Source organism: Marmota flaviventris, chromosome 2 (genome assembly GCF_047511675.1).
Source record: "Marmota flaviventris isolate mMarFla1 chromosome 2, mMarFla1.hap1, whole genome shotgun sequence".
NCBI classification, from domain to species: Eukaryota; Metazoa; Chordata; class Mammalia; order Rodentia; family Sciuridae; genus Marmota; species Marmota flaviventris.
The window spans coordinates 85,948,683-85,962,334 of NC_092499.1; the positions used below are offsets into that span (position 1 = coordinate 85,948,683).

At 35.0% G+C, this 13,652-nt stretch overlaps 1 protein-coding gene across 2 annotated transcripts in view; it reads left to right on the forward strand.

Annotated features, from left to right (window-relative positions):
- Positions 1-13,652, forward strand: part of Cdin1 (CDAN1 interacting nuclease 1) — a 223,499-nt gene that overhangs the window by 116,621 nt on the left and 93,226 nt on the right. For both annotated transcript variants that reach the window (XM_027926229.3, XM_071608070.1), the window contains exons 9-10: positions 8,619-8,684; positions 9,258-9,363. In XM_027926229.3, the coding sequence (XP_027782030.1) occupies positions 8,619-8,684; positions 9,258-9,363 (172 nt within the window). The remainder of the gene's footprint in view (positions 1-8,618; positions 8,685-9,257; positions 9,364-13,652) is intronic.

Consider the following 13,652-nt stretch of genomic DNA (forward strand, 5'->3'; position numbering starts at 1 on the left):
TCGTGGTCCTGTGGTCAGGAGTTGCTATGGCACAAACCTTAACCAGACACCTAGAAAAGACAGTATGCTGATCATTGAAAATTTCTGTATATTCATGTGGATTTATTCTATCTTATAAAGGTATCCATTTAATACTTAGATAAATAGGTATATTGTACTAAATTCAAAGTTGAATAAAAGTCTTTAATTTTTCCAACTAAGAACTATCCCCCCCCCCCCGCCCCACACACAACACTCTGCAAATAAGTCACTGAACTGGGCACACTATTGTAGGCACTAGACACAAGTCAGATAAAGTTCTGGCTTTCTCAGAGATTTGATCTAGTAAGGAAACAAGCTACCAATAAATGAATACAGATAATTTCTTGAAATTCCTGAAAGTCCTCATAGTTCTTTTATTCATTGTTTATTCTTTTCAACTAACATTTTTTGAATGTGCTGTCTACATGCTAGGAACTATAGGAGTTAATATGAAGATGGTCTTTGTTAAGTACCCTATGTCCCAGATGTTCACAGCTGTGCAAGCTCTCACCATTTCTGTCCCAGTGAGAGTGCAATTCCTATCTGGTGCAATTCACTTAGCTGTTGTTCACCTGATTTTCTTCATAATGAAAGTAAATGCACTTATGACTTTTGTCAGACTACTTTTATTAAACCTTAGAAAGAAAGAGTAGATATTAAAAATCACTAGCTACATTTTGTAAGTGAAGAAAATTTGCTGCCGCATTAAATATATTTACTAAAATGGTTATAAAATTGTGCATATTCAGCTGTTCTCTCATCAGGATCTTCCTGCCACCATTTACTTCCAGGATGGCACATTGAATTTTTTAGCTTGATCCTCTAGCATTGAGCTAACCTATCTCTTAAGTATTTGCTATGAGTGGATACTATTAAGGATTTAAAAAAAAAAATTAACAGTTGAATCAAACATGGAAATTTCCAGGAAAGTTTTAAGTATATGTCAGTAGTTCTCTCCAGGGACATTTAATTTAGAATTAACATTTATTGGTCAGCATTTAAGGTCTCAGAAGATGTCAAGAGCTTTAGACGCAAAGAACACTTTTTAAACTTTAAATTGACCTATATGCATTGTGATCATCCTTATCACGTCTGCTAAGGAGCCACTCCATTTCTAATGAAAAAAATAGAGAATATATTTTATCTACTGAGGGAGATATTTTAATTTGTATCTTTCCAATGATTAATTAACACTTTGCTGTGTTGTGTTCGTTCTTTAGTTTTCTCTTCTCTTTGTTTGGTTTGGCTTGGTTTTCACTGAGTTTTTTTAAGAAAGTTGGACAAAAAGGGAAGGGAGGAAAGGACAATAGTGTCAATGATAAGAGGATGAAACTGTTCACACTGTTGGAAAAATATGAAAGCACTTACACCAAAGAGGGAAGATAAACCACTCATCCTCCATGGGTTGGCATTCCTCCAGGTCAGAGGGACTTTTATTAATGACTTCTACAGCCACTGTCTGCTGCAAATTCTTGTTAAGTTTGGCTTAATAAGGATGACTCTAGAGATATTTTATTATTTCCAGTGAATGTTGTCCTGTTAGTAGACACTAACAATTATTTTGAGTGACACCTGAGAGGCCTTGGCTTTATCCCTGCACTACACCCCCCACCATGTTTGGACGAAATAGCGTTTTGACATGGGTGCTTTTCTAACATTCATGTATTACTCTGTGGGACTCCAGGAGGGTATAATCTGTAAAGTCAAATAGGCTTAGTGAAGAATGTCCCTTGCTGTAAGAAATTAGGATCTTTGTTTCTAAGAGTTCATCTGTCCCACTGCTTTATTCCCTACTACCTAAAACAACAGTGCTCTGTTGGGAAAGTGATTATTATGTGACAAACAGGATTACATTCTTCAGGTGAAGAACAGCAGCAGGAGCAAATGAGATTTAGGATACTAAGGTTGTTTACATGCAGATGTTAGCAGCATAGAATAAGAGGCTGGAAAGAAAACATTTGATTATATAAGTTGAGGGGAACTGAGATAGTTGGGTATTTCATAAGGAGTCAGTCATTTAAATTTTTATCTATCAGAAGATTAAAAATAAGATGTGGTTTTTAGAATAACATCCTGTTGTTGTTAGGATACATGCAGTTATTAATAAGAACATGCAATAGGGGCACAGATATGGGGAATTTGGATGTTGTTCCCACCTGAAGAAATTGTCTTGGTGAGAGACTCTCTTACTTATTTTCCTTATCAGTTTCACTTGTGATTGCCTCTCCCTGGGACTGAGAGATCCCTGGGAACCATAGACTTCTTGTTGCTGCTGGCAGATGAAATGCTCTCTGGAACTTTGAAGGAAAGTTATCATGTGCAATTAAAATGGTATTCTACCTGCTCCTGGCCTACAGCCTTTCCTTCACCATTGCTTTGGTTAGATAACTTAGGTCTGCTAAGCGTCTGATTTCCTGATCACTAATAATTTGTTGGAACCATTTTAGTTGTAAGTGGCAAACCATTTCTCCCTCTCCCTCCCTCCCCTCCCTCCTCTTGCCTCCCCCCCCCCCCCCCCCCCCCCCCCGCACACACACCAATTGATTGGTTCAACTGATTTGGACACCTGGAAAGTCCAAAATAGAGAAATTTGCTTCTGATATGTCTAGAATTCAGAATACAACAATGTCATCAATATCATACCTTTTCTTTTTCTTAGTTTCTGCACTTTTCTGTGTTGGCTTCGTTCTCAGGCATCCAAGGTCACTGGCTATTGCTAGTTTGCTTAATCCTTACAGTTTATGATCCCAGGGAAAAGTTGACAATTCTCTTTTGCCTCATAATAAATCTCCAAGAGGACTGTGATCATCTAGTCTAGGTTAACTGTGTGCTCCTGGAGCTGAGTGGTTGTATCACATTATTGACCAGAATCACATTGTAATAGTAGGGTAGCAGTGCCAGGCAGGATTGTATATAGGACAGCAAAATTTAAAACCTCACTCTCCCTACAGTATATTAGCTACAGTTTAGGGCTTCACTCCCCATAGCCAAATTACTTTGGGGTCCAGTCACTTACTGTTATTGAACTTGGTCTGTTTATACATGTGTGTGCACACTTACCTATGTGCACATGAATCTGTCCATCTGTGTAGAAAATCCTCTTTGTGTCTCAGAACTGCTAATATGTCTCTCTCCATGGAGATTGGTTAAGGACAGATGGAGCTAGCTCTGAAGAAGGTTTTGACATCAGTGACTAGCTCAGTGGAACTGGGACAGACAAAGGCTAACATTGAATCCCTCCTCAGAATTTTGGAGCTGGAAAGAGCTCTTATCCTCAGTCTGATCTCCTTATTTTATTTAGAAAAAACTTGCATCACAGCTACTGTCCCTTCCAGCAACCTGTCCTATCCTGGATCTTTCTACTCCACTATGCTGATTTGTCCCTTTATTTTTGGTGTTAAACCAAAAGGATTTAGAGTGAAATGGTATAATACAGAAAAGTTTTTTTTTTTTTTTTTTTTTACTTTTTCATTTTTATTCACATCCACTTCCTCTCCACAGTTCCAAGCAGCAGGGACTAGCATACCTAGCCTTTCTGTACTGCTCCAGCTTCTTGACCTCCCATTTGTTTCCTATCTTTAGGGCACTTCAGTTTTCCCTAGTATTGTCCCCTAAAGACATAAACAAAGGACAAGGTCAGACCAGTCAGTTGTAGTCCTTATTAGTGGCTTTGATAAGAGGCTTTGGGGGAAGAGGTTGAAACTAATGGCTGTAATGAAATTTTGGGTTCTGTTAAGATTTCATTTATCTGCGCTATCAGTCCCCCTATGCAATATATCTGTTCCGTGTGCCTTTGCACGGGGTTTACATATCATAGTAACACCTATTACTGAAGCCTTGCTAATTTCTTACATTATGTAGAAAAAGCTGTGAAAATTACTTTTAAGGGACAAAAAATATGAACAATGGTGATTGCTCCATATATTGACTAAGGCAGTGTTGGAGAAAAATAGCACTAAAAACCAAAATACGAGAGTTAAAAAAGATATACAGTAATTTTCATTTGTATTAATTTGTGATTTTTTTCCCTCCCTCAATTTAGTAAAGATACATGGGGTCTTAAAAAGATTTTTAATCAATATATTTTAATCTAGCATGTTAAACCTTTTTGACAAGTTCATAGAGAAAAGGCACATCAGAATGTTACTTTTCATTTTTAAATGTTGTGAACTGAAATTTTGCAGTTTCTTTGGGAATAACGATATTTCTTAATTTTTTTAATAAAACTAAATAAATAAACAAAAACCTTTTCTTAATAGTCTTCATGCTATTTATGAGTCTTAAGTATATGTTAACTAGTTTCAGATGTGTTTTGTTCTCTGACTCAAAGTCAGTCCTTTATTTTATAAAAAGAAATTGTGTAATTAGTACTTAATTGCTTTGGATATTTTGGGTATTTGGAGGAGAGGTAATTCAAAGGCCAGAGAAATTAAACTTTCACAATGTTCTTTATGCATGTGTAATTCCTTTTTTAAAAACAAACCCTTAATGACAGGCCTGACAAGTTAAAAATAAACAAAGACCTGGGTTGTTTTTATACAATTGAAATAATAGTAATTTTAAAGATTTTTTAAATTAACATCAATTTATATCTTTGGATGCAATTATATTATTTTTTTATTAAGTTATATTGGGGAGAGGATCATTGGAGTGCTAGAAATCAAGATTATCTGGTCCATCTCCTCTTCATGCAGGTATTCTCTAATATCTGACAGGTGGCTGTATACTGTTCTTACAAGAGGAAAGTAAGAATCCTCATATACTTCATAAGTATTATACATGATCAAATTTAAATATGTCCCATAATGAAGAGTGGTATGTGGTCCTCAGGACAAACGGTAGCTTGGTTGACGTGGGCTCTTATCCTGTATCTTTAACAGTTTGAGAAGTCTAGGTCTTGTAACTTAACTTCTTTAGACCACTTTTATTATGAATAAATCGGAATATTAGGCTAGTAACTCTAAGACTTAACTAGCTCAGAAATACTGTGCTTCATGAGACAGCCATTATCTAAAAACTCTACATTTTTTCCCTAAAGACTAAGAAGTCTGCTTTTAAGTGATTATATTCTATATTTATTTTATTAGTGAACACATGAACTAGGACATTAATGAACTTAGTAGTTACAAATTATATTGGATTTAAAAAGAATATACCTAAACCAGAAGAGCCTTACTTCATATCTGCTAAATTCACTGAATAAGGTATAATGCAGAACTTGGAGATTGATTTGTGAGGAAATTATACTAAAAGTTCTCTCCTGTATTATTGACCTAATCACCCCCCATTCTAGCTAATATTATTCTTATGTTTTTTCTAAATCTTGATCTTTTTTCTTGAAGAAAACAACAGATTACTTAAACATCTCATTTCAAAGAATCAAAACTAATTACTTAGCTCAAATATATATGAAAGTACTACTAGAACCTGTATGAAATGTATGATTTTCAAAGAAAATATAAACTGTGAAACTTTCTATAGAAGAGACAAAAATCTGAACAGATTAGTAGACATAAAAGAAATTGGAAAAGTGACCAAAGAGATGGCCCAGCAATAGCACCAGACACAGCTTGGGTTTTGTGGAGAAATTCTTCCCAGACCTTAAGGAATGCATAAGTCCAATGTTGTTGATGACCCACTGACTTTAAAAAAAATAATAAATAAAAGTGAGATTCCCATCAGTGTTAACAAAAGGCACCCAGTCCCCTCCTTTACAAATGAGGTGAACCTTAGGTTCAGACATTAGGGACCAAAGATAGAAAATAACAGCAGGAATTATCAAATAAAATGAACTTTGGGCCAAATTTGGTACCTCTCTGTTTTATCTCTGCACAGGGAGTTAAATAGGAAGGAAAATTATTGCCAGTCTAGGAAAGCTTTGATGAAAACACAGTTATTCTTAATATACCTGTATTTTATTCAGTTATCCTTTTTCAGCATTAAGTGTGTATAGAGAATATGCTGGTGATGAGACTAGGATGTTAAAAAATGAGAAGGAAAGATTCCTGTCCTCAGAGAAACAGCATCAAGTGCAAGATATGAAAGGCAGGCCCATGCACAACGTACAGGGAGCAAACAGAACAAGCATGAAGGGAAGTAGCATGAACTGATCACTGAGGTACATGACCTCAAGGTCCCAGAGGAGACCCTGGCATGTCAGCCCAGTTTAAAATCTATACCCAATGGTTTGGATAATGAACTACTGGTAAGAAATCTTTAAGGGTCTGAGGAATCAAGAAAGAAGCATAAGGCAGAGGCCAGGAAATCAGGCCATATTGTTGGGGCTGACCTTAAAAGTCTTCCAAAGACATGATCAGTGATAGAAACTTCTCCTGGGGCCTAGAGTAGGTGAGCAAGGCCACTTGTTCACAAGTAGACTTCCTGTACTTATTCTGTTATCTCCTCTGAACTTTGCCAAGTTGTTTCCTCCTCCTTTCTTAGGAAAACTAAAATGAAAGAAACCAATGAAGGTTGAAACAGGTAATGTAAGGCAGTGAGAGTTTAGTAAATAAAGGAAGAAATGTTTCAGATGCTTGGAATAACCTCTTATTATAAAAAATACAAGTCTGATATTACTGGTGATGACATAGACTTCTAGATGCTGTCCTTTGGGTACAATTACTATTGGTTTGATCAGCCTCATATTGAGTAAGTGAGAGGGAAGGAGAAAAGGAGTATGTGTGTGTGTATACATGTGTGTGGAAGGGGGGAGTAATGAATATGCACCAGTGGTATTTTGAAGTTCTCCACAAAATAATAGAAAATTTCCCTAGCCTCATTTGATGTTCTGTGTTCAGATTTTAGGGCTTGGGTTTTTAAGTTTTCACATTAAGCAAGTCATGCAGTTTAAATTGCAGGTATTGTACTAGTAATTTTGGTGCAGTGAAGAGAAGTGTGTATCTGCTTTTAAAGGGATTTCTCTGTGTACATTTGGATTGCTTGGTGACCTTTGAAATTTTGTTTTGAGCTGCTGTCAGAAACATAATCATTTTTCTTTCTGAAACAGATTTTAGCATCTGCAAAGGTTGATCAAGCTAGGATAGTTTTAATAAAATATTAATCTATCTTTTTTAATGTCAACCCAGCTTTTAAAACTGTTCATCACCTATCTAAAACATCAGCTCAAGGCAGTGGAGCTTATTTTAATAAATGCCTTTTCCATTAATGTTCTTCTTGTTGTGGTCAAAGTACAGTTAGAGAACAGATTTTTTTTTTTAATCTTATTCATCTATAGCCCAGTTTCAAGTTTCTCTTATTTTAAAATTGATATTACTTTATGTTTTATTATCTGAACAGTTTACTTGTAGTTTTTTTATATGTATATTTCAAGGAAGGAAAATTGTTTCAAATTCTGGTATCAGTCCTTCAAAATCTGGATAGTTAAAGATTTTGACTTTTAACAAAATTTAATTTAATATCTACTTAAATATGTGTCTTGTTATTAAAAGGTTATTTATGTTTAAAATGCTGACCTTTCAAGATATACACAAGAGTGTTCTAAAACAGTGTTTCTGAACATTGGCCATGAAACCACTGTCTTGGGCTGACAAATGGATTGGAAATAAGCTACCCAACACTGGGAATGGGCCATTAATTTTAATCAAAGGTGATGCAGGAAGGCGAATGGGATGCATGGCAATGTCAACAGCCCAGTAGGTGTTAAGAGACCACACAGCCTTCCTTGTTACTTGGTTGGGCCATTAGTTGAGGTTGGGTGAAGACAGAAAGCCATGTCTGGAATTGAATGACCAGGTCACTCCAAAATCTAATGGAGAACTCCCCATTTCTGAAATCACATTGTAATGCCATTAGAAGTCAAGGACAGCATTTAGAAAATATTGAAGGATCTTTTTTTTTTTTTTTTTAATCAAACATCTTGTGAGTTTTTTCAACTTTGTCAAGCTTCCTGTTTTCCTGCTTCCTTCTGAATGGATCATTGATGTTTACAAAGGATCAAGAAATTGAACAGACTTAGGAAAAAAAATCTTAAAGCTTGTTTGCTTTTCAAAATTACATACTGTTAGTTGTAAAACGCTAATAAAATGCCCAAAACAGTGACATGCCAGAGGAATTAAGCAGATAATTAATTCTTTCTAGTAATCTCATTGTCCTTTTCTTGTGTGTAGGAATAGTTTTGCTAGTTAAACCAAAACTTTCTTATCGGCTTTAATGAATGTATTTGTTTCATAATTGTAATGGCCAATGTGCTTGGGCCTAGTTGTAAATTGTCAATATTAGCTGATAACATTAATGATTACTGATGGTCATAGTAGTGAAATTCTTTTCTTTCAATTGGTAAGTATATATTTTTGTTTTGAGTATTTTCAATTACAAAAAAAAAAGTGGCTCTATGACAGCTTGGATTAATGATGTTTATAATAAAGACATAAAAATGCAAAAGGAACAAAGAAGCATTTTGTATCTGTGCTTCAGGTTTATTAAGAAAATCATTTACTCTGACATAGTATTGCATGCATAAGAAAGATATGTATGACTGCATTAGTAATTTTTACACATATTTAAGAAAGAAAAACAATTATGTTGGTGTCTTGTTAATGGAATACTATCGTAAGTAATAGTATTTGTTCTTCCTGTAGATGAAGATCAGCTTCGTGCAAAGGGTTATGACAAAACACCAGACTTTATTTTACAGGTTCCAGTTGGTAAGTCCTTAAACTCACTTATTTGTTTGTTTATAGGGAAAGGGGATATGTTTTTCCATTCTTTTAATATGTTAAGATTAGCAAACGTCACCAGAGATTAGCTTTATAATACTTTACATGTATGGGTGAAATAGTTGGAAAAGATGATTTTGAAGTAGCAGAAAATAATAGGTTCAGAAGGAATCTGTGCCATAAAAACTTTACATATATTTAAGAAATGGGTTGCCATTTTCACCTCATTTCTTCAAATTTAGAATTTTTAAAACAGTTCTGTTGAATAGCCAGACTCACTTTGGTCTGTTTGACATGCCTCTTGTCAAGTTATAGAACAGTAGTCTCAGAACTAGGGAAGGGAGTTTCAAAGAGTGTGATGAAAATAAAAGCATGTGACTGTAGCATAAATGTTACTTGTGATGAACATGCACAATGCGTTGTTTCATAATTACATCCATAGTTGAAGGTAAGGGCTAACCCTCTGCTCATTAACGTGAAGCGTAGAGAGGCCTGTGCAGAGTTCAGAATTTTCAATCTTCCCTTCCCCTCACTGTGTATTAGTAATGCTTTGTCCCTTAGCTGTAGAAGGGCACATAATTCACTGGATTGAAAGCAAAGCCTCATTTGGTGATGAATGTAGCCACCACGCCTACCTGCATGACCAGTTCTGGAGCTACTGGAATAGGTAAGGTCCCATTATTTTTCTCTTAAGATAAACGATACTCAGCTGAAATCTCATTAGAAAAAATATTTTGTTTAGCTGGTAAAAATGCTAGTAGCCTTTTTTTTCCCCTAGTAAATATAGGGTCTTGATTAATGTATTCATTTCAGATCACTGAAACTTCTCTGCTTTCATAATGTTGCTTTATTTTTTAAAACTAAATATCTCCACATAAGGTCACAATTAGTATATACTCTGTTCCCTATTTTATGGTGATAACATTGGTGTCACTTAAAATATGGATGACAAGATGTGCACATTATGATATAAACACTGGATTTTTATCATTTTGATGTGAAATTTGTACTTACTGTGAGACCATTAAAAAATAATTTATCTTCAACTCTCTAAAATATCCAAATATGAAAGATGAAAATAATTTACCTTCCAACAGTAGAAAACAGTTCATCTACCAACTTCTATCAACATTCTTGAAGAGATGATAATCTGAGCAATTAAAAAAGCTAGTGTGAGGATAATACTATTTTATTGAGTACCTACCATGTGCCAGGTCCTGCAGACTGTTTCAGTTAATCCTCACAAGGAAGTTAGTTTTTTTCCCCCATTTTGCAAATAACTAATCTGATTCTCAAAGAAAGAAATAATATTCCAGTTAGCTGGTTACCATGGGCTTGCATTTATTTCTCTCACTCCCAAGCCTGCAATATTTCCAGCACAGTGCTAATTTCCTGTATAAAACAATTATTGAAACTTCACTTTTTACTATTATTGCAGGCCTAAATTGTCACACCCCACATTTTTTTCCTCTTAGGAGAGGAGGTATGTCAAGTGTTAACCTTCCTAGATTAACTACATTTTTTGGTCACTGACCACCAGGAACAATACGGAAATAAGATGACATTGGGCCAGAGCATTAAGGAATGAGATAGTAGCATCTGTGGACAACAGCCTTGTCCTGGAAAAGAAACAGTGGCAGGCTATGGAATTTGGCATTATATTGTTACTCAGCTTTACAAAAGGCCAGGGGACCTTGCCTGTAGCAGCTGTGCTAAACTAAGCCTACTTTTTGCCATGGTAACAATGATCATGACAAAATGCTGAATGTAATGGCTTTCTTGATTTTCTTGTGTAATTGTGCGTAGCATCCGAGCTTTACTTTACAGGGATGGAGGAGGAAAGTGCAAGATGTTTTAGAAATCAATGCTGCTTCAGCGTTTCCCATGTTTTATTCAGCCATTATTCAAATTAACAGTAATGTGGCAAATTGAATTTTAGTTTTTTAGCAATTTTATGATTAGTTTGAAATAGTAAAGAAAGCATCATTTTTGATAGTATAGGGAAATCAATGACAAGAAAATGAAATTACATAAGTTTGCCAAAGAATTAAAAAAAAAAAAAAAAAGCAATTGAGTAAACCAGTATGTTTTGAGACTATTTCCCCCTCTTTGGAACTGGTTAAGTCTCTTCTGAGGAACAGTTATAAATTGAATCCTATATAGTAGAGCTTACTAAAAAATTCCAAAAGTATGTATTAAGTTCAAAACAACTCAACTTTTTACTGAGGGCTACTATGTTCCTGGCACTCACCATTTGTAGGTATATTAAATAATCTAGTCACTTATGTGATAAACCTATGGATTCCTGATGTAGATGGAGGGGGTCTGAGGAATAGACAATTTAATAGTATCCTTTGGATTGGATTTTAATATTATCTTGTTTCATTCTACTTTTTAGCCTTCTAAGATGTTTTACTTAAACTACTGTTGAGTAACATTCCATGAACATATTTTTTGAATATATACCAGATAAGGGAGCATTTTGACAGGAGAACTTAGTATTAGTCCATTTGTTAAAGTTTAGGATCCTACTGTTTTGCCTCAACAGCTCACATAGCAGCTGATAAAATTCTTCAGAGTTGGAAGAAATTCTCTCCCACCTATAGGTAGTCTGTCAAGGAAGCTTCTGATTGACATTTGGGCTAATTGTTTTATTCTTGTGATAAGGCTGTAGTTGACATAAAAACTAATGTTATACAATTGTCACACTCTTTTCAGATTAAAGACTAAATTTTACTGTGTGATAGTTTAATTAATATTTATAGAATAATGCATTTCTGTAAACTCATTTTTCCAACTAAATAAATGCAGAGCCTCTAATTTTTATATTAATATTTCTGTAAGAACTTTTTTTTATAAAGTATTGGTATACTTATCTCAGGCTTTCAGCAACATTGACATAGCATATCACTCCTTCTTTCTTTATTACATTTTTTTTCTTGGCTTCCATAATTATCATTTTCTTCTGAGTTTCTTTCCACCATGCCAGCAGCATAATCAGTCTCCTTTGCTAGTCTTCTTCCTTTTCCCAGTCTCTAAACAAGAAGGCTCTGGAATTCATTGTCTACCTTTTTTTCTTTTTTCATCTAAACTCGGTCCCAAGATGATCCCTTAAAAATTTCAGTGGCTCGTATGGCTTTACATACAATCTTTATGTTGGTACTTCTAATTTTTATCCCCAGCGCTAACATTTTCCCTGAGTACAAATTTCTTAGTCCAATCAATATCTCTTCTTGGATATCAAATACATCTCTTATATTTAACATGTCTAAAACCCACCCGTTGGTGTTTTTTTCTCCCTAGCTTGTTATTCTCCCATTTCCCTTCAGTTCAATTAATGGTGCCACAATTTTCCCAGATAGCTAACTCAAAAACCTAAGTATTATCCTGGATCTATCAGCAAGTTCTTTCAGCTCTATCATACCACATCTCACGTTGTATCATTTTTTGTTGACTCACTTGCTGTTGCCTCAGCATCTGTTGTCACCTCTTGAGCAGTTGTTATAGCTTTCAGACTGATCTCCTTTGGTTCATTCTTATAGTCCTGTGGTCAGGTTTTCTTACCCGAGTCTTGGAAAATATAAATCATATAGTGTCATCTCCCTACTTAAAACTCTCCAGTTGTTTCCCATTCATTTAAATAAAATCCAGACTCTTTACCATGATATTCAGGGCTCTTTTGCATCATCTTTCTCCCTTCCAGCCCCAGTTCTCTCCACATATACTTCACTTTCTCTCCCCGCTCCTAATTTACTTCTTCCATCACACTGCCTTTCTTGTACCTTATTCCTTGTTTCTATTCTCTGACTAATCCTTCTAGCTAGGAATTTTCTTTACTTAGATCTCCACATAAATTTCATGACATTAAAGGCTCTGTTCAAGCTTGCACTCCACAGAGGGACAACCCTTACCATCTAGTCTAAAATATAATACCCTCTTTGGCAATTTTTTATCTCTTTTCTCATTAGGCTCTTCATAATACTTTTTGTGAATAAATGAGTAGAATGTAGTTGGAATCATTTAGAAAAGCACAAGTTTGCTTATTTGAATAAAAGCCTCTAACTGAGTTTCTCCTTTTATTTTACATTTCAAATTATTCTATGTAGTCTGTCCATCATTAACTTTAGAAATTTGCCCTGGCTAGTTCACCTTGAAAGTTCTCAATTTTGCAATGCAATCAAAATCAGATATAATGACTAGGATACATAAACTGCTTCTCTCACAGGCAGACCTGCATCCCAGGTATGAAGCTTAACTAACTCCTCAAAATTTTTCAGTCTCCACTTCTACAGAGTTAAAAGAAATGGTGTAACTCTAGGAAGCCGTGATTAGATCACAGGATATAGTTCCAAATTGTATAGGGATGCCAGAAAACATATTTTCTTATGAAAATCAATACAGAAATACTTTGTCGTACTACATGTGTAATCATAAAGTGAATTATTTGGCAATTTGACCTACATTACTAGATATAACTTATAATTTTGAGATAATGACAGAGAAGAAAACCATTTCTATAATCTAAGGCCAGATTACATACATGGTTTCTAACATATGGCTTTTCAGAGAAGCAGAAGAAACTTTAACTTTTAGTGACTAGAGATAAAATGGGTCTATTTATTTTTTTTTTAATTTTTTATTGTTGTTCAAAACATTACATAGTTCTTGATATATCATATTTCACACTTTGATTCAAGTGGGTTATGAACTCCCATTTTTACCCCGTATACAGATTGCAGAATCACATCAGTTACACATCCATTGATTTACATATTGCCATACTAGTGTCTGTTGTGTTCTGCTGCCTTTCCTATCCTCTACTATCCCCCCTCCCCTCCCCTCCCCTCCCCTCTTCTCTCTCTACCCCCTCTACTGTCATTCATTTCTCCCCCTTGTATTATTTTTCCCTTTCCCCTCACTTCCTCTTGTATGTAATTTTGTATAACCCCGAGGGTC